Genomic DNA, 22135 nt, shown 5'->3' on the forward strand with positions numbered 1-22135 from the left:
TCATTAATGATGCCATATGTTCATTTAACAAATCATCCACTCACAGAATCTTCTTCATTCTCTCATGAACATGTATGGAAATATATTTCAACAATTATGTCCATAATATGAAACACACAAACTGCTATTCTTAAAATGTTAATTAATATTCTTAAATTAATTCTCCTGGTAGAGAAGGCATAATGAAAAATCTACAAATTATAATAATTTTCTCTCGCACAACTTCTTCAATTGTTTGCAACAGTGACATTATCGACTGTTGCTTCATTTCACAGTTTATTTGTTTCCTTGTGCAAACAGCGCACATCATACACACAGCGTATTTACATACATATCCCGCACTGTTCAAGTTTCACACGCAATTCTCACATAAGTGCCATGTCTGCTCATAGTCCACACTTAAAAACACTAGTAATTAACAATTTCTTCTACCTATCTTAAAATTTTGTGCTAAACCATCACAGGAGTAATCTCACTGTCTCTTAACCTATCACAGGAGTAATCTCAATGTCTCTTACCCTCTAAACAACATAAACATCTTGATATTTATATGCACATTCGACTCATAGTCAAATTCCACTCTAAATTCTTCCCCATATTTGGTATCGCAGATCTACGATCTTTCAAAAAATTTCTTAATGTCATTATGCGGCAATAATCCCTTTATTCTTTTTGATTCGGGCTATGCCAACAAGTATGATCCAGTATTTGGTATATTTACAATAACATATGGTCCGGTATAAACAAGATTCCATTTCTTTATGTTCTTCATCAGTTTCGAGGAATGGATGTGTCGCCTCAATAAAACCTTTTCTCCAAGATGAATCGTATGAATCCGGTGAATCCGTTTATCATGTCAATTTCCATTGTATTGCCTTTTTGGTTAAATTGACGAGTGTGAGTCAAATCTTTTCCTCCCATTTTAAATTCTGGTCTTCATACTTTGGCAGATGGTTTATCCAGAAGTTCTTTTCAAACTGACTAAACATAAGCTCCGTTGGAGTAAAGTTAGTTGAGGTATGTGTCAGATTTGGTCCAAGAACATAATCCAATGCTGAAATAAATATTCCGGCACTAATATTAAGTCTGAACGGGACAACTCTAAATTGGTAACTTCTCCCAGCATAGATAAATGTGGTATATTTCCTAGATTCTTCATCCATTTGGACCTGCCAGTACGAACTTCTCAAATCAACACTAGTTGAGTATGAAACATCCTGGAAATTTTGAATTAATTCATCTACATTTTCCGGATGAGTTCTTACAGGTACTATTATTTTATTAATCTCTCTCGCATCCAGAACTAATCTTACGTTGCCTCCAGGTTCTGGAACGGCTAAGAGCAGAGAACAATATGGACTAGTTGATGGCTCAATCAAGTTCCATTCTAACATTCTATTTATCTCCCTTTGAACAGATTGTTTTAAACGCCAGGGGATCGGATAGTGCGTGTAGCAGTAAGTCTGATGTGGCTTCACTTGTAGGTGACAAATATACCCTTTAATAATTCCTGGTTTCTCATCAAAAATCTCTTCATATGCCTCTAACAAATAATGAAGCTGCTGCCTTTGTTCTCCAGTAAGCTGATTTGATTCACTAGCTTTTACCATTGTTGTTTGGTTAAAGTCCTCCTGTTGTATCAAATCCTTTTAAAACTCCAACGACCGATTGTAGTGTCAATTAATTGAATTATGGCACAATATTTCTCATGCACCGTTTCCTTTCTATTTAAATCCAGTGCTATCTCTTCTCCATTTAATCTAAATTTAACTATTCCTTCCAAAAAATCAATCTGACAATCGTACTCCTGCATACTCCCAATACCGTCCACCCTCTAAGATTAGGGCTCTGCTCGGCTCTGTGAAGGATGATTTGGGACTTAGGAAACCCGGGGTGCACAAAATCCCATGTCAATGTGGGAAAGCTTATGTTGGCCGTTCTATTCGCACAGTGAATGACAGGTGTGTGGAACATCGCCGTCACACGAGGCTACAACAGACGGAAAAATCTGCCTTAGCAGAACACTGTCTAAATGAGGGGCACAAAATAAAATTTGAGGAAACTGTTGTCATTGCCAACATTTCCGGTTTTTGGAATAGTGTGTATAAAGAGGTGATTGAAATTAGGTTGGCTGATAATTTAATCAACAGGGACAATGGGTTTCCTCTTAGCAAAACGTGGAATCCTGTATTATCTCGCATCAAAACTGAAAGTTCTTCGGTGCGGCCTTGATTGCGATATATCGTTGCCAGCAGTGTTTCACTAAGGGCGGCGCCACCTCCCTGTTTTGGAAGCCATAAACCGTGATGGGCGGCGCATGCGCCGTGTACTGAACGGTGGCCTATATAGGACGTCGAATTTCAATCCTGCGTCAGTTCTCAGCGGGACTCATCAGCAGAAGCAGCATTTCCTGAAGATGGCGAACAGTTGGATCGCCGAAATATCGAGTCAAGTTGATTTTAGGATCTGGCAGCAAACCCCAAGAGACTTTCAAGACCAAGAATACAGTCCACTAATAACTTCTCCACTGCAAGGAACGTGCATTTTATCGCTACATTTCCCATTTTCATCTCTAATTGAGTTTGTATTTTGACGTTGGGAGAGCGTGCTCCAACAGCTCCGATGACTTTGCAGTTCTTTACCGGCAAAATTGGTACCTTCTTCTTCCTAATAATTCTCCTATAAAGAGCGCCTGAGATGACATTGGCGGAAGCGGCGGTGTCTAATATCACATTCGTTGGAACTTCCTCTATTTCAACAAATACTTCCGATACCGGAACACTCGATCTGTCATTATGACATGTTATTAAATCCTTTGTTAACTCTTCAGTCAACAGCTCACCATCATTATATCTTAACAATTCTTTGTAACATTTACAAGAAGATGTTTGTTCGGATGCCCACAATGCTCCTGATCCTTGTATATATCCAGATACAAAACTAATCTTTTGCCATTCTGTCCAAGATCGTGGAAATAGACCTCTGAAACTTCGAATAAAGACTACAGGATGAATATTCTTTTTGTCAGGGTTAAAGATTTGAAATTGTCTCTGTTTAAGCATCTTTTCCTCAACGGTACTATGATTCCAAAAATCATCCTGTTCGTACTTTTCCCTGTGGCTATCCGTTATATTGAATCTAACTTGTGACGTACCAGTTCCCTCTACATCGGATCTTGACGTGGACGGAATTTCATGCACAGATTGAGAGTTTTGTTTCCTACTTCTCGCTGTTTCTAAATCCTCCTGCGAGAGATTTAGTGATCTTTCGATATTTCCTTTCCAACGCGAGAATTCTTCATCAAGTTGTTCACGAACTTCCTTTAACCCTTTGTAGAAAAAATTCTCCTCGGAACTCTGTGAAATTGACTGTAAAGCTACTTTCACAGTTTCTTCTATGGTTTCCGAAGGAAAATTTTGCCGCTTTAATGTCATTTCTGAAAACTTTCCCGCAAGTACATTCATTCTATGTTCCACTGTCACCTGTTTTTCCTTCACTTCGTCAAATTGCTTCTTTAGATTATCTTGGGATTCTATAATTTCTGGTATCATAGCTACGGAATGCTGTATGTCTTCTTGAGCTTGTATTACTTGAGGAAACAGTTCTATTTGTTTTTGTATCATGTCAATTTTGACGGATACATATTCGGTTAGTTCCACTTTTAATTTACTATTGTTTTCTTGGCATTGTTGGCGGACCTGCTCAATTTGAGCAATAAGATTTTGTTCGGCCCTTTCTGCCTGTTCTTTTATTTCCTGTGTCTGGGTATTTAATCTCTGATCTAATTCGGTAAAGGTTGCTCTTAACTGATTTTGTAATTCTGTTTGATTTTCGGCTAATTGATTTTGGAGTTCATTTTGTATAACGGATAAGTCTCGTTTTACCTCCGCTTGGCCTTCAGCTAATAGAGACAACTGTTGCATAATAACAACTAATGTGTCAACAACCCTCTGATCAGCTGTTGTATGAATGTTTTCTGAACCAGCGGGATTATTTATATTGCTACCGCTAGCCACAACAGTCTCAGAATTGCTATCCGTGGCCTCTGCTTCTGCGCAAACAGCTGAAGGCTGTTGCACTTCTCGTTGCTGATTCAATGACATTTTAAATGCCGCTCTAGTCAATACCATTAAATAACTGTCAATATCAGGTTCTAGTCAAATTTACTGTCATAGACACACTTAACTTTCAAATTACTTCACAGATGGTATAAAGTTCAATGTCCAGATACGAAAATCACACAATATACAGTTCTACAATCTAACTACTATCTGGAAAAAAGTTCTTTCTAAATTGATTTCAAACTATTTTAACTACAGGATAAAAAAATTAGATTTCTCTGGCCTTGTTCTGTAGTCTCGGTGTTGTCCAATAGTTGAAATCGTTTCTTGGTATCAGCAATCTTTTACTATGGGCACCGAATCTCTCTTCAGATTAGTTACCTCTCATTCTCATTGGTTTTCATGAAACAAAAAATGCATATATTGTATAAAAATCCAAGAGAGTCCTGTCACACAGGCGCCACTGTAATTTTCCCTCCTATCTACATAATTCTGTAGCTCTCAATTCGTTCGAGCAATCAATCATTCATGATAGGAAACACAGTCATAGCTCAGTCACTCAAAATGATTCTGAAATTTTACTTGTTAGAATGAAATCAGGCGATGATTCTTCTTCTCTGCAGGCTCGTGCTTTGCGGCAGTCTGCCAATCTGTACAAATAAAATGCCTCGTAATTTTGGGAGCGTTGTATAATCAGTCGGGAAACCTGAGATCAAGCGGATATTTGGCTTTGATGAAGTTGAACCTTCCAAAGAAGTACTGGAGCTCTTGGATTATTAAATGCAGGTTCGTATCCAGTCTTTCGGAAGTTCCCTTCTGATTAAAAACTACGCAATATATCAATGAATATCATTAATTCTCAAATGTCAAATACACACCTTTTGTATGAAGGAGCAATATTTCCCTTTTAATCGTACAATTCGTATCAGTTATCTTCTGTCATAAATCTCAATAATCAGATTACAGTTCGTCAAAACAAAGCTCAGGCTAATCGGCACGAAGTCAATCTCGGAAGCTTTTTTTTTCTAACAACCACCAGAGAGAGTACTATAAAGAATAATTATATGCTCATGGCATAGCTATTGTATGAAACTACTTTGCGCATGGATTCTGCGAGTATGAAGGTAGAAAATTAGTAAACGTCATTCAAGGGTAGAATTGTATCAGAATAATTCATCGAATATAAAGAGATATTACACAATGCAGAATCATGCACTGCTGGTAAAGCTCTTTTACAAGAAGCCAGTAGCTCTACAGAAGTTTTGGACACTCAAGGGTATGAAGAAAGGCATTGGTCCAATATCGGGCATATGAAGAAAAAGATTACAAAATCCAAAAAGACAGATTTCTTTGAAGGTAACGTGGCATAGGGTGGAAAATAATTTATCTAATTTCAGTAGGAGATATGACCGCAGCATTGCAGAAGGGGTCAAGCTGTGGTGCAGAAACATGCAGTGCTGGGAGAATTTCCCCAACTTTGGACATTGAGCATGGTGCACAAAATTCTATGAAGTGTCCTGCATTGTCATCCATACAAAATTACTCAAGTTCAGGAGTTTCCTCATGCTGACCTGCCAATAAGAAAGACATTTTCTCTAGAATTTCTTGGTCTCGTGAAAGTGGAAAATGAATTGCCATGAAAATTTCTGTGGAGAAATGAAGCCAATTTCATCTCTGAGTACATATCAGTACACAGAACTGCAGAATATGGGCAACAGAAAATCCACTCATACATCAAACAGTACCACTTTATTCTACAAAGGTAACTGTGTGGAATGTATTGATGGCATTGTTTATCATAGGGCCATATTTTTTCAATGAGATGGGTCCTGTGGGTCACAGATAAACACTATAGGAGTCTTTTTGCACACCATCATTCCAGCCTTTCAGTTGCTTGGATGTGTGGAGAGGGCCATTTTTATGCAAGATGACACTTCTCCACACATTGCACAATGAGTAAAGCAGATGCTGCAGAGGCATTCTGAAAATGGCAGATGTATCAGTCATCATTTCCCTACAGATTGGCCATCCACATCTGATCTTAATCCACATGACTTCTGGTTGTTGGTTTACCCAAATGATGCCGTGTTCAGTGCTCTGATTATAAATATATCTGAACTGAAGGCACACATTGTGCAACATATTCTGAATGTGAACCCTGAGACACTCCGATCTGCTGTGAAACATACTGTTTCTTGATGTCATCTTGCAGCAGAAAATGGTGCCTTGCTCCAGTTTTATCACAGATAGAACTCAATGTCATTGTTGCTTTTTATGTGATTTGTGGCCTCAGGACAGTTAAAAAACAAGTTTCCCATCTGATTTGATACAACCTTCCCATTGTGGACAGGCTTACCTAACTAACAGTGCCACAGCTGTTGAATGTCCAACTTGTGTGATTGTGCATATTCCACAGTATGGTTGGTTTAATATGCAAATCACACCATAGCTGTCATATTGCAATTCATCAGTCATTTCTAGCCAAACCCATTTATTTCATGACTCTTACAGTGGCATCCAATCAGAAATTTTTTGTTAAAATTTTCTTGGTTCCATATTGATCCCCCCTTCTTTCATAATATTATATTCAAATTTGAAGTCATTCTGAGCAGCAGTTCTCTTTTTACAGTGTTTTGAAACTGGAACATCAATTATATCCTCCATGTATATTGAAATAATGAAATACGCATTATGTTCCACATGCTTTAATTCCCCTACAAAACACATTATTTATTGTAAAATAGGTACAATTTGATATTATCCTCTGTAAGCCAATGCCCATTTTTTTTTACATTCTGAAGTCAAATTTGCAATTTGTAAGCTTTATAATTTCTGCTTGAAAATATCCCAGTGTCTAATGTATGAACTTATTAAATTCTCACAGTCATAGATTATTTTTAGTTCTGTAATCATCATCTTTAATTCATTTATAAGTCAGATGTGGTACAAAATTCACATCAGTCATATGTATTCTTCTTGGCGTAGCAATTTTTATAAATTTTACTGCAAGTATAGCTCCTAAAGAGGCAGAACACCATATTTTCTAGCAATATTTAGAAATAAACAAAACCGAAAACAGCTTACCTGTAGTTACTGGCTCATAAAATTTAACTTTATTACCAAAGAACAGTGCTAATAGGATTAGAAACACAGTAAAATTGCTGATATGCTTCTCTTATTTGCATTACTAACATAAACTGACCAAATACATTAACAGCCAAAGAGTAACTGTTCAACTTTTATCACAGCAGGGTAAAGGATTAGTATTAACTGATATTTTCACAAAGGGAATCATTTGCTCTCAGCATGCATTTAACCAAAAGACTTACCAACATGGAAGTCATGTATGTGTTTTTTGTCCATTTTAGGTAACCAAGGAAGAATTCATTAATTACTATGCAGGAATAAGTGCATCTATTGACAGTGATGCATATTTTGATTTAATGATGCGCCAGTCTTTTAAACTGTGAACTGGACATTTAACTTTACAAAAGTTAAACCAATTTATGTTTGTTATCCCACAAAGTAAGTGTGTCAAACTTTCCTCTCATCAATTTAAAGAGAGCCAAATTTATTAAATTCTACACTTACTATGTTTAACAGATAAAGAGTTTTCCAATAATAAACATTGTATCTATAATAATTAAACTTCAAAATTTTCTCAACAATGTGTGATTTGTTGAATTTACTTCATATCCTGCATTTACTGAAAATACGCAACTTTTTCTTTGTTTTATTTGAACGTTTTGGTACTTTTATGCACAAAATTGTGATATTTCGATGTTGTTGGCAGTCATGTGGTCAAAAGAAAGATGAAAAATGTTAAAATTTTTCTGTGGCATGGTTAATAAGATGTACCTCAGGGTAGCTACCATCATTTCTCAGGTTGCCTTGCAAGTTGTAAAACAGCCATTTTTGCTGTTATCATATCATCTCACTACACTGCTCTACAAAAGGATAAGTTGCTAAGAAAACAGAATAAAATTTTATTCACACAGCTTCAAAATATGAGTTACTACTCAATCTGTGTGCTATGTGCCATGATTAATAGTGGATATCTTTTGTAGTGAGCTCTGTTACGTATTTATCACAGTTGTTAAAGTCATCAGCACTTGCTTCATTCTCTCATACTTTTAGAAAAATGTGACTATGAGCTACATCCATTCTCCAGAGTTGTCATGTTAAATATATGACAATCTGTGGTGACAGTGAAAACTTGCAGAATGGTGCAATAAACTGACCAATATACACAAGTTTAAACAGGCAGACTGAGCAATGTATACTGTTCAGTATGATGGTTACTCTTAAAGGTACATTTAATAAATCTGTGAACCAGTTATCAGGACAATGTTTATTAAAATACTGCTAATTACAGGATATTGTAATTATCATAATTTCAAGATTCTTAATCACACACAATTTTGGCATTATGTGTGGACTGGGATTTATGACACTGCCTTCTATTTTCTATTAAGTCCGGTATAGATTTATAAATGATGACAAAGTGGAAATAAATATGATCATTGCTGTCTTAAGATTTTACTTTGATGGATGTGTAACTTTATATGAAACTAATGTACAGAGTTTCTGCAACTGTAGCAGTAAACCAAGAGTTACTATTTGTTGATTTCCTACTATGAGTGTTATCAAAATGTTACTTACACTAGCTTAATTAGGTTAACTTTGTTGTCAGCTATTTTGTAATTGAAATTTGCAAATGAATAGAAAGTTTCTGATAATATATTAATGACCTATTTATTGTGCTTGTTTGTTGTGCTTGTTATATACGTGTTGTAATTTATTACATGAAAATAAAAATAGTTCAGTAATAAATAGACATGTTGAAGTATGCCAGAAAAGTCAACAGTATTTATGGTCAACATTTATTCTAAATAACCTGTCAGAAGCAGTTGTGAATCCCTTTCAGTCTAGGATCAGAGAGCTGCCTCCATTTCCAATCTCTCTAACCAGTCCCTCTTTCCTCCGCGAAGAAGAAATGTGTAAGTCCTGAAAGCTGGCATTAATATTTCCCACTTTAAGTGATTGGCAGTACTCCTAGGAACTTATTGTTTTGAAGGTAAGTATTGGTCAACTATCCTATCTTTCGGTGAATTTAACAGTCTGTTTGCAATATTCAATTGTATTTCAAATAATGCTGAATTACTGCATCCACAACAGACTGATGAAAATACCACTAAATTATGAAGGTTACTGTAAATTAAGTCAAATGCTCTTTCAATGCTGTCATATTCATAAAGAATAAAATTCAAAAAGAAAAACTATTGCTGATGCAAAAATAGATGATCTTATTGATTTAAAAAGTAATGTGCATGTTAATAACACAATGTACTGTATTATTTCAATATTGTGATGTCAGTTAAGTTTGAAAATCTCAAACAACAACAACTAAGAAGTGTCACCTATGGGACAAAACTCTGACTGTTGCCACTGCTTTGGAATATACACTGAATTACAAATTCTTATTGACGCATACTTCCCTCTAGCCTTAGAGGAGGATGTATGTAGGTGATGACACGTATTTAAAAAGCTATCAAGTCTAGAAAGAAAATAAAATAAGAATCATCATGCACAAACTTGGGGTAAGGAAGCATTACAGAGACAAGGGAGGAGAAATCAAATATTATTGATGTCATCTTTTTGTGTGATGAACATTTGTTGCTGGATTTTTGGAAAACTAATCTGGCAAGCAAACAATATTGTAAACCACGAAATGAAAGTACAAAGTAGGTACTTCCTTAGATTGTATAATTAAAAATGTTCATATCAGTTCAAAATTATGATTATTGAAAATAAGCTGATTTATTAATTAAATGCAATGTGTAGTATAATATGCTAGTGGGCAATAAACTTTACTGGTGACTCCTGTCAGGCATAAACACTAGTATGACTGCAGTCAGTTGTAAAAAATTATTGGAGCTAAATAAAAATGATATATCTGTTTTCCATGCTGGAACACACGATGTAGCAAAGTACAATACAAAGGAACTCGCAATTTCTCTTAAGCATGATTGCATGATAAGGAAACACAAATGTGGCTGTTTTTCAGTTGCACATCACCACGATCTATGATACTTGTCCTGTGTAAATCAAGAAGTACGAAAAACAGAGGTTCAAAATAACTGCAGCCAATTTAAGAATGCAACACTTGTGGATATAAGTGAACCTGAAAGAAGATTTCACACAACTCACATCCTCCATCCCAACAGAGTGTGAAAGAAACTCATTACTTGCAAGATTTTATAAATAGTAGGTAAAAACTTAAGCCTGAAACATGACATCTCAGAAGCCATGCCTCTCAATGACAAAGTGATGTGTTTAATTCTATAAATAAGAACTGTGATATCTCTCAAGGCTAGAAGTGAACCATTTAGTGCTATGACTGATGAGATACAAAACCATAAAATGGAAGTAGACAACAATCCTAAGCAGCCTACAGAAATTTGTGAAAATGATGAGGTGCAAGAAACCAGCAACAGCATTACTAATGAGGCAGACACATGAATGGGTATCCCAGGATCAGAAAGCATTCAGAAGTCAGTGAGGCAAAAGAAGACTGAGCATCTGCACAGATGAGTTTTTATGGACAGCATCTCTCCAAACAAAGCTGAGGTAAGTTGTGTAATAAAAATTCTCTTAGGACTTTGCATGTTAATTTAAAATTCTGTAGACAAATAAAAGACAGTGACAAGCATCTCTCCATATACCACCAGACTGTTCAGTCAGTCACAAACAAGGTTTTAAACATTGAGTTTTTGCTATATACTCAACTTCATTTTGCAGTGTTCTGTTTCAGTCAGAACACTGGTTAAAGGTAGAACTGAATGATTCATTTTTTATTCCAAGCTACACACTTGAAAATTACTTCTGTAGAAGAAATCTCAAAAATGGGGGTACTGCTGTTTTAATTAAACTAAAACTAAACTGCATACAAACAGGCCTCTGAAAGCTCAATGTTACTGACCGACTGCCACGTTATCCTCAGCCAATAGGCATCACTGGATGCAGATAAGGAGGGTCATGTGATCATCACACCGCTCTCCAAGCCATTGTAAGTTTTTGTGACTAGAGCTGCTACTTCTCAGTGAAGTTGTGCCTCAATTGGCCTCACAAGGATTGAGTCCACCCTGCTTGCCAGCAGCACTTGGCAGATGGTACAGTCACTCATTCAAGTGCTAGCAAGCCTGACAGCACTTAACTTCAGTGATCCAATGGGAAATAGTGTTACCATTGCAGCAAGGCCATTGGCTGCTTTAATTAAAAGTGGTTTTAAATACAAAACAATTGAGTCTTTTGTTCAGGAAGAGACATCAAAGCAACAGTTGTAGAAAGCAGTGGTGCAAATACAGTTACGCGTACCTATCACTTTCCAAATGGGAAATTAGAGGCATTTATCAATAAGAATCAAGAATCGAGAATTTTTATTCACCATTGATCATTTTACAATGAAATAGGCTTCATCATTGTAATATAAAACAGGATGTAGTAATTCATACTGGCACATAGTAATATAAGTGTTATAACCTTTAATCACCAATAATTGCATGGATATTCAAACACACTCACTTAGAAACAATAGCTGGTTACATGATAACAACTCAGTATCTCTCATTCGACTGCCGTGCCGTGACATGCGGCCGGCGTCGTTCATAGCTAGGTGGCGCTCCCGCGCTCAGCCGAGTTGCGGAGCGCCTCTATCGCCGTTTGTGCGTACTGTCGTGGCGGCACTGTTAAATGTCGTGGCACTGTCAGAACACTTTTCCCCCCTTGAAAAAAAAACTCACTTCCTTGGAGACACGGACAGTGCGGAGACATCCATGGCCTCTTGAGAGGCCCCGAGAAGACCCCGCGGAGAGAGACGAGAGTATGGTCAAAAATGTCCACGACGGAAGCTTGTGCATGGAACGTGCCTCCTGGATGAGATGATGGGTGAAAACTCCGGAGCAGCATCCATAGGTGTCGTGGCCCTGGGGGTGTGCTCCAGCGAGATGGGTCCCGGTGAAGGTGGCGTCGCGACTGGGGCCGGTTCCGGCGTACTCTGAAGCGGTAGCGACGTCGGCTGCATCAACACGTATGGTAGATCGGGAGCAGCGACAGGACTGGCTTCTCAGGCTGGTGGAGGCGAAGGAAGGGGCGGTGGCACCGGCGTGGCCACCACTCGTGGGCGCATCTGGTCGTAATGGCGAACAACCATGCCGTCGACCATACATATTTCACAAAGCCGGCGGCCACGAAGAGCCTTGACCACCCCTGGAATCCATTTAGAGCGAGATCCATACCCTCGTGCCCACACGTTGGCGTCCACCGAGTATTTTCCCGCACTAGGGGGGACAGCACAAGGCCTGACAGGGTGAAGCAGGTGCAGTAGAGTGCGCGGTTGGCGGCCATGCAAGAGTTCAGCAGGGCTGCGATCACCCAGAGGCGTGAAGCGATAAGAACTCAGAAATTGCAGCAGAGCGTCGTCTGTGGAAAAATCACTAAGGAATTTTTTCATCTGGCTTTTGAAAGTGCGGACAAGGCACTCTACCTCCCCATTCAATTGCGGATGGAAGGGCGGTGCTGTAACATGATGTATCCCTTGTCCAGTACAAAAATCACGGAAGGCCTGTGAAGAGAACTGAGGGCCATTGTCCGTGACGATCGGGATGGAAGACCTTCTAGCGCAAAGATTTTGGACAAAGCCAGCATCTTCGCCGCAGTGGTGGGCGATGGACATCTAACAACAAACGGGAACTTCGAGAAGGCATCAATCAACAGTAGCCAATAAGTACCAAGGAAGGGGCCGGCAAAGTCAGTGTGCACCCGTTCCCATGGCTGCGCCAGATCAGGCCACAGAGAGGGCATTGTACGAGGTGCAGCCAGTTGTTGAGCACACTGACCATATGCAGCAACCATGTGGGCGATGTATGAATCAATACTGGGCCAATAAATGTGCCTGCGGGCCAGGGACTTAGTCCGAGAAATCCCCCAATGGCCTTCATGCAACAGTTTGAGAACATCTTTGCGAAGAGAGGCTGGCACCATGACCCGTGGAGACGCACCACCCGTGGCCAGAAGAACAACACCATCACGAACAGACAGATGAAGGCACAAGGCGTGGTAGTTGCGAAGGGGATCCGATGCCCGGCCCTTGGTCCTGTCCGGCCAACCCCGTTGAACAAAACCGATCACCTGACGCAGGACCGGGTCCTGCGCAGTAGCCGACGCAACCTGCGAACCTGTAAGTGGAAAACCCTCGACCGCACGACGTTCTTCCTCATCGATGTGGAAACAGAGTAGTTCATCACGATCGAAAACCGGGTCGGGTCCCATCGGCAATCGCGACAATGCGTCAGCATTGGCGTGCTGGGCCGTGGGGCGATAGTGAATCTCATAGTGAAAACGAGGCAAGTATAAGGCCCAACGTTGCAAAAAGTGAGCTGCCTTATCCGGAAGCGACGCCGATGGGCTGAACAGAGACCAGCGGCTTGTGGTCGGTGATGAGGTGAAACTTAGAATCACACAAAAAAACACTGAACTTTTTTAGAGCATAAATGATAGCGAGCGCCTCCTTTTCGATTTGAGAGTAACGCTGTTGCGCATCGTTGAGGGTCTTGGAAGCATAGGCGATGGGTCGTTCCGACCCATCCTCATACCGATGGGCGAGAACAGCCCCTAGACCATACTGTGACGCGTCAATCGCCAGAACCAAGTGCTGACCCGGACGGAATGTGGCAAGACAAGGCGCCGACTGCAAATAAGCCTTCAGGTGGACAAAAGCCTGCTCACACTCGTCGGACTAACAGAAAGGGACGTTTTTGCGTAACAGCTGATGCAGAGGATGAGCTGCTACCGCCGCCGCGGATGGAATGAATTTGTGATAATAAGCAATCTTTCCTAGAAACGCATGAAGTTTTTTGACCGTAGACGGCCGGGGTAGAGCGTTAATGGCCGCAACGTGCTGACGTAGAGGACGTATACCCTCACAGGACAAGTGGAAACCAAGATACACAATGGAGGGTTGGAAGAACTGTGACTTGTCCAGATTGCACTTCAACCCAGCCGAATGCAAAACCCGAAACAGTGAATGGAAATTGCGAAGGTGCTCCTCAGTGGAGGCCCCCGTGACAACAATGCCATCCAGATAGTTGATGCAGCCGGGAACGAAAGCCGTGAGCTGTTCCAAAAACCGCTGAAAAATGGCCAGCGCGCTAGCGACGCCAAATGGTAACCGCTGGTACTGATACAACCCACTAGGAGTGTTGATGACAAGAAATTCCTTGGAAGATGCATCCAACGGCAACTGATGGTACGCCTCCGATAAGTCAAGTTTGGAAAAGAACTGGCCCCCAGCGAGCTTGGTAAATAACTCCTCAGGACAGGGAAGAGGATAAGTGTCACTGAGGCTCTGGGCGTTGAATGTGGCTTTAAAATCACCACACAATCGCAGACTCCCGTTTGGTTTAGAAACCACCACGATTGGCGATGCCCATTCACTGGAGGTAACAGGAAGGAGAATCCCTGAAGCTGTTAACCTGTCTATCTCAGCCTTGACAGGTGCACGCAACGCCACCGGAATAGGGCGTGCCCGGAAGAACTTAGGGCGAGCTGTAGGTTTAAGAGTAATGTGGGCTTCAAAATCCTTGGCACGACCCAGACCAACAGAGAACACGGACGAAAATTCAGAACACAATCCATCCAGCTGTTGATACGGAATATCCTCAGATATGAGGTGCACATCATCATCAATGGAGAACCCGAACAACTGGAAAGCATCATAACCGAACAGGTTTTCAGTGCCCGCATGATCCACCACATAAAACGTGAGGGGCCTAACAACAGACTTGTAGGCAGTGGAAGCATCAAACTGGCCAATGATAGGAATTTTCTGTTGATTATAAGTTCTCAGATTTCGCGTAACTGGAGACAAAGGAGGGGAGCCCAACTTCAAATACGTGCGAGAATTAATGAGAGTTACTGCAGAGCCAGTGTCCACTTGCATGCGAATGTCTTTATCCAGAACACGAACAGTAACAAACAACTTATTTGTTTGAAAAAGCACACAGTTAACATCCATGTCCGATGCCTCGTACCCGTGGACAGGAACTTTAGGGGACTGACACACAGAAGCAATGTGGCCTTTTTTCCTACATGAATTACACGTAGCCCAACGTTTTGGACACGCGGCCCTGTCATGCTGTACGAAACAACGTGGACAAGAAGGAAGTGCGGAACGAACCTGCTTCTGTAGTTGCTGTTTCCGCTGCGAGCGTTGCGGCCCAACGCGGCGTTGTTTACGCGAGTGAACCGCCGCCACATCTTAGTTCTCCTGTGAAGCAGGCAAATTGTCCGTGTCGAAAGTTGACTGTACAGCGCATACATCACACCACGCGTCTATTTGCGCGCCAGCAGCGTGAGACACTTCAAAGGATTGAGCGATGCTTAGAACTTCCGACAACGACGGGTTTGGCAGTTGTAGGGCACGTTGCCGAACTTCTTTATCAGGAGCAAGCCGTAGAATAGCATCCCTAACCATTGAATCAGCATAAAACTCATGATGAGTGTCCGTGACAAACTGACATTTCCTACTCAGACCGTGTAGTTCCGCCGCCCAAGCCCGGTAAGATTGATGGGACTGTTTACGACACCGGTAGAACGCCACGCGGGCGGCAACGACGTGGGTGTTTTTGCGGTAATAGTTAGACAATAAGTCACACATTTCCTGGAAGGACAGGGAGGCAGGTTCCCGCAGAGGGGCTAACTGAGATAGCAGCTGATAGATCCGTGGGGAAATCCAAGATAGAAATAACGACTTACATATAGGAGCGTCGACAACGCCGAAAGCCAAGAAGCGTTGCCCCAAACGCTTCTCATAATCCTCCCAGTCTTCAGCGGCCTCGTCGTAAGGAGGGAATGGAGGCGGAGAAGAGGAAGACAGACGATGAGTAAGCGACGTCGACAACGCCTGAATAGCAGCCGTCAGCTGTATTTGTTGTTCAATGAGCCAAAAAGTGTTATAACCTTTAATCACCAATAATTGCGTGGATATTCAAACACACTCACTTAGAAACAATAGCTGGTTACATGATAACAACTCAGTATCTCTCATTCGACTGCCGTGCCGTGACATGCGGCCGGCGTCGTTCGTAGCTAGGTGACGCTCCCGCGCTCAGCCGAGTTGCGGAGCGCCTCTATCGCCGTTTGCGCGTACTGTCGTGGCGGCACTGTTAAATGTCGTGGCACTGTCACAACACACAGCAATAGTAAAATACCATACAGAAAAATTTATAAGAGCCAGTGTCAATAATTTACACTATAATATAGAATGGTATAAACCCTGTGCAATAATAACTGGGGTAGAGTATAGAGGACACAATTATACAAAACATGGAAGCATAATTATGCAAAACAGAATGACAACACATAATAATACAATAAACTACAGGAATATTTGTTAAATGCTAATATTCCACCCAGGAATTTCAAAAAATTCTTTAATATGTGAAATTGGTGATCTGATAGCCAGTTGTATCACTCAATTTAAAACATTTTTAGATCTATAGACCAAACATACATTGATAATTTGTTGAAAATTTTGAAGGGATTCACTTTGTGGGAATATCCAGTTCTTGGTAATCTGTGGATTGGTATATCTAAATTAGCCTTAGCTCTGGTGTTGTGTTCTTAAATTTTCCGTCCAGCAGTAAATTCTGAAATATTCTTTTTAGCATAGGTTACAAAAACATATAAATTGAGGTGACAGATGTCACGGGATGCCTCCTAATATGATGTCAGACTTCCTTTTGCATGGTATGGTGCAGCAGCTCTATGTGGGGTGAACTCAACAATTCACTGGAAGTCCTCCGCAGAAATATTGAGCATGCTGCCACTACAACCGTCCATAATTGTGAAAATGTTGCTGGTGCAGGATGTTCTACATAACTGATGTCTCAATTATGTCTGATTAATGTTTGATGGGATTCATGTTGACTGAGCAGCAAAATCATTTGGTCAAATTGACCAGAATGTGATTCAAACCAATTGGAAACAATTGTGACCCAAGGATATGACATCATTGCCTGGGAACATGAAGTCCATGAATAGCTGCAAATAGTCTCCAAGTAGCTGAACATAACCATTTACAGTCAATGATCAGTTCAGTAGGACCAGACGACCCAGTCCATTCCAAGTAAACAAAGATTACATCATTATGGACCCACCAGTAGCTTGTACAGTGCCTTGATGACAACTTGGGTCCATAGATTTGTGGGATCTGCACAACACTCAAACACTAATATCAGTTCTTACCAACTGAAATCAGGATTCATGTGACCAGGTCACAGTTTTCCAGTCATCTAGGGTCCAATCAATATGGTCAAACCCAGGAGAGGTGCTGCAGATGAAATTCTGCTGTTAGCAAAGGCACTTGCATCAGTCATCTGCTGCCATAGCTTATTAACACCACATTTTGGTCCGCTGTCCTAATGGATACATTCACTACATGTCCACATTTTTTTTTCCTTTATTGTAATTTTTAGCACCTATACAGGCGGGCTGTCAGCAGCATAGTACGCTGCTCTTCAGCCTTAAGTGGAACAAGAACATGACATAGAGGTGATACAGAGAATACAAAAAACGGCGGGCAAAAAATGGAGATACAAAAAACAATACACAAGAAGCCGTTCACGTTGGACGATAAAAATACTAACACTTGTTGACACGGCGCACAAAACATGGAGAATGGCGACGGCACATGTGAACAGTTGAGTTGTAACTGCACGAAACACAAAACGAAGCACACACACTAGACACTGATGGCGATGATCTCCGGCACGCGAATGTTCACTATGCGTGTGCGAGTCCGGGGACCTGCCAAGAGAGGAGGAGGAGGAAGGGGAGTGGGAGAGGGAGAGGGGAGAGCAGAGATGCCACGGGCAGGGGAGAAAGGGGGGAGGGAGGAAGGGGGAGGGGAAGCCCGGGGCAAGAGGGGTGGAGGGAGGGGACGGGGGAAAAGGAAAGAGAAGGGAAGGGAAGGGAAGAGAAGTGAGGGAGGGTGCCTAAAGGAAAGGACACCGGAAGTGGGGGGTGGGGCAGGGTCAAAGTTGATAGGAGGGGTAGATGGAGGGGAGGAGGACATCATCAGGGAGGGGGAGCTGGCGGAAGCCACCTTGGGAGAGGGTAAGGAGGGTGGAGAGATGGAGACCAGGTGGGACGTGGGCATACAGGCGCGGCAGCGGGCGGGGGTGAGAGAGGATCGGGGAGACGAGCGGGTGAGGAGGATTGAGTTTACGGGAGGTGTACAGGATCCGTATCCTTTCAAGGAAAAGGAGGAGGTGGGGGAAGGGGATGAGATCGTACAGGATCCGCGTAGGGGAGGGGAGACGGATGCGATAGGCGAGGCGGAGAGCATGGCGTTCAAGGATTTGGAGGGATTTATAAAAGGAAGGGGTGGCGGAGATCCAAGCCGGATGGGCATAACAAAGGATAGGGCGGATGAGGGATTTATAAGTGTGGAGGATGGTGGAGGGGTCCAGACCCCACGTGCGGCCAGAGAGGAGCTTGAGGAGACTGAGTCGGGAGCGTGCCTTGGCTTGGATTGTCCGGAGGTGGGGAGTCCAGGAGAGGCGACAGTTGAGGGTGACGCCAAGGTACTTAAGGGTGGGAGTGAGGGCAATAGGACAGCCATAGATGGTGATGTAGAAATCAAGGAGGCGGAAGGAAGGGGTGGTTTTGCCTACAATGATCGCCTGGGTTTTGGAGGGATTGACCTTGAGCAACCACTGGTTGCACCAAGCGGTGAACCGGTCAAGATGGGATTGGAGAAGAGGTTGGGAGCGCTGCAGGGTGGGGGCAAGGGCAAGGAAGGCGGTGTCATCGGCAAACTGGAGAAGGTGAACGGGGGGCGACGGCGGCGGCATGTCCGCCGTGTACAAAAGGTACAGAAGGGGGGAGAGGACGGAGCCTTGGGGCACACCGGCGGAGGGGAAAAAGGTGTAGGAATCTGCGTTATGGATGGTGACATAGGAAGGACGGCGGGAGAGAAAGGAGCCAATCAGACGGACGTAGTTAATGGGAAGGGCGAAGGTTTGGAGCTTGAAGAGGAGACCGGAATGCCATACGCGGTCATAGGCACGTTCGAGGTCCAGGGAGAGGAAGATTGCGGAGCGACGGGAATTAAGCTGTTCGGAAAGGAGATGAGTGAGGTGAAGGAGAAGGTCGTCCGAAGAGAAGGATGGCCGAAAGCCACACTGGGTAACGGGAAGGAGGCGGTGCTGGCGGAGATGCTGGTGGATGCGGCGGGTGGGGATAGATTCCAGGACCTTGCTGAAGACCGAGGTAAGGCTGATGGGGCGGTAGGAGGAGACGGCGGATGGCGGTTTGCCGGGTTTAAGGAACATGAGGATACGGGAGGTTTTCCACAGGTCGGGGTAGTAACCGGTGGACAGGACTACATTGTAGAGCCTGGCCAGGGTGGAGAGGAAAGAGACAGGAGCTTCACGAAGGTGATGGTAGGTGACACGATCATGACCAGGAGCGGTGTTGCGTTTTGTGCGGAGTGTAGCAATGAGATCCTGTGTAGTGATAGGGGCATTGAGTTCCGTGTGTGCAATGTTGTCCAAGTACTGGAAACCAGGAGCGAGGGGAGGGACAGAGGTGTCAGTTCGATCGCGGATATCCGGGAAGAGGGAGTAATCCAACTGGGGATCATCGGGGATGGAAAATACATCGGAGAGGTAGGAGGCAAAGTGATTGGCCTTACTAAGGGAGTCAGGGAAAGGGTGATCATCATGGAGAAGAGGATAATAGGGGGAGGGTTTAGTTCCGGTAAGGCGACGGAAGGCCGACCAGAACTTGGACGAGTTGATTGGTAGGGTAGCATTTAAACGGGTGCATGTCTGTCGCCAGTCCCGGCGTTTCTTAGCCACGAGCAAATTACGAATGTGTCGCTGGAGTTGCTGGTGGCGTCGTAGTGTGTCCGGGTCACGCGTGCGGAGGAAGGCACGGTAGAGACGACAGGATTCACGGAGGAGGAGGACGGCCTGTGGGGGTAAGGTAGGACGGTGAGAGTGGACGGCGACAGTAGGGACGTGGGCCTCCACGGCCTCAGACAAGGTCTGCTGGAGAGAGGAGGCAGCATGGGTGACATCGTCAGGGTGGTGGTAGGGGAAGGGGTGGCTATCAACCTGGGCGGAGAGGGTATCCCGGTAGGCATTCCAGTTGGCACGGGAATAATCATGGACGTACTTGGGGGGAGGGTCATGACGGGGGTCGGGGCGGGGGTGACGACCGTCTGAAATGGTGAGGAGGACAGGGAGATGGTCGCTACCAATAGGCTCCAGGACATCCACCGTTATGCGGCCAAGGAGGTTGGGGGAGGAGAGGATAACATCGGGAGTGGAGTCGGATTCGGGACGGGTGTGCTGGGGGATGGGAATGAGGTCGCCTTGAAGGGAGGAGAGAAACCGATGCCACTGCCGTAACTGGGCAGCGGAACGACTATGGATGTTGAGGTCGGCGACGATCACGTAGGAGGAGAAGGTGCGGTCGACGTGGGAGAGGAAGTCGAAGGGAATAGGGGCGTTGGAGTGGACATAGATGGTGGCGCAGGTAACGGTAAGGCCGGGGAAGAAGAGACTAAGGATCAGGTGTTCGGTGGGGTCGGGAAGGAGAGGTTGGAGCCGAACGGGGATCTGGCAATGGTGCCCAATGGCAACTCCGCCATGCACAATTGGGAGGGGATTATCAGAGCGGTGGAGGAGGTAGGGCGAAGTGTGGACGGTGTGGTGGGGTTGGAGGAAGGTTTCATTAAGGAGGAAGGCGTCCACGCGGTGGGTGGCAAGGGTATGGAGGAAGAGGTTCTTGTTGGCGGGGAGGGAGCAGATGTTGTTGAAAAGGATACATTGCTGTCGCGCCATGACAGGGATTTAAACGAGGGTGTCAAGACAGGAGAAGGTGAAATGGGCCTGGTTGTTGGAGTAGGTGGCGTACATTTTGAGGTGGAAAACGGATCGGGCGGCGAGGGAGATCTGTTGGAGGGTGTGTGGGCGCTGAAAAGGATGAACATTCTGCAGGACAATGGTGAGGAATCGGATGATGTCCTCAGCGGTAGGGGGTGGGCGAAGGGAGTTGCCGGGAGGGGTGGGGGCGTCCAGAGGGCGGACAGGAACGGTGAGTTCAGGAGTGGTAGGAGGGGGTCAGGCCTTACACTTCTGGGAGTAGGTGGGATGAGGGAGGTTACAGGTATTACAGGAGGGGGGGGACTGGAGATTGGGGCACTGCCGTAAAAAGTGGGCTTGCCTACAGTGCGGGCAGGTGGGGGCCTCGCGGCACTCTGATGTTGGGTGCGCATTATATCGCAAGCACCTTTGGCAGCGGAGGGATTGAGGAGGGGAACGGGAGGGGTCAACTTTATAACGCTGGTTAAAAAGGAGGGCACCCTCCTTCAGGAGATGGTCTATGGAGGGGGCGTGCTCAGAAAAAACGCGCATAAGGCGGGTGGGGCCGGCAGCGTTATGGATCCGGCGAACCGCACGCACCTCCAGATGGGGATGGGCCTGAAGCTCCGCCAACACCTCCTCCTCTGTGATCACTGGACTGAGCCGAGTGATCACGGCGGTGAGGGTCGGCGGGCGACGTGGAGGTTGGGGTTGGCGGGAGGGAGGTGGCAAGGGAGCAGGGGTGAGAGAGGCATGAGGGCCAAATCGGGTGACAGGGATGCGGGAAAGGAGGTCTGTGTGGAGGGTAGGGCTGGGGGAGGAGATGAGTACCGAATCACGGCGAGGAGTGAGGAGGGAGATGGGGGCACCAGGACAATTCTGGCGAAGTAAGAGGGTGAGGTTCCGAGCTTCAAGGAGGGAGGGATCCAGACGGGAGAGGAGGTAGCGGTAGGAGGAGGGGGTAGAGGAGGAGGAGGAGGGGGCAGGGACGGGCGGGGAGACATCCATGGCATCAGGAGTGGGGGAAGGGGGACGAAGCGGAGCCTTTTTTGGAGCAGACGAGGCAGGGGTGCCACTGGGGCGCTTGACGGTGGCGAAGGAGGTGTGGGGGATGGGAACAACTGGAATGTGGCAGGGAGT

At 44.2% G+C, this 22135-nt stretch overlaps 1 protein-coding gene across 1 annotated transcript in view; it reads left to right on the plus strand.

Annotated features, from left to right (window-relative positions):
• LOC126249656 (calcyphosin-like protein) overlaps window positions 1–8733 on the plus strand; it is a 357664-nt gene extending 348931 nt beyond the window's left edge. The window contains exon 5 of the mRNA XM_049951334.1: window positions 7430–8733. Within this exon, the coding sequence (XP_049807291.1) occupies window positions 7430–7531 (102 nt within the window). The 3' untranslated portion in view covers window positions 7532–8733. The remainder of the gene's footprint in view (window positions 1–7429) is intronic.
• The last annotated feature ends 13402 nt before the right edge of the window (window positions 8734–22135 follow it).

The sequence above is a fragment of the Schistocerca nitens genome, chromosome 3, assembly GCF_023898315.1.
Source record: "Schistocerca nitens isolate TAMUIC-IGC-003100 chromosome 3, iqSchNite1.1, whole genome shotgun sequence".
Lineage (NCBI taxonomy): Eukaryota > Metazoa > Arthropoda > Insecta > Orthoptera > Acrididae > Schistocerca > Schistocerca nitens.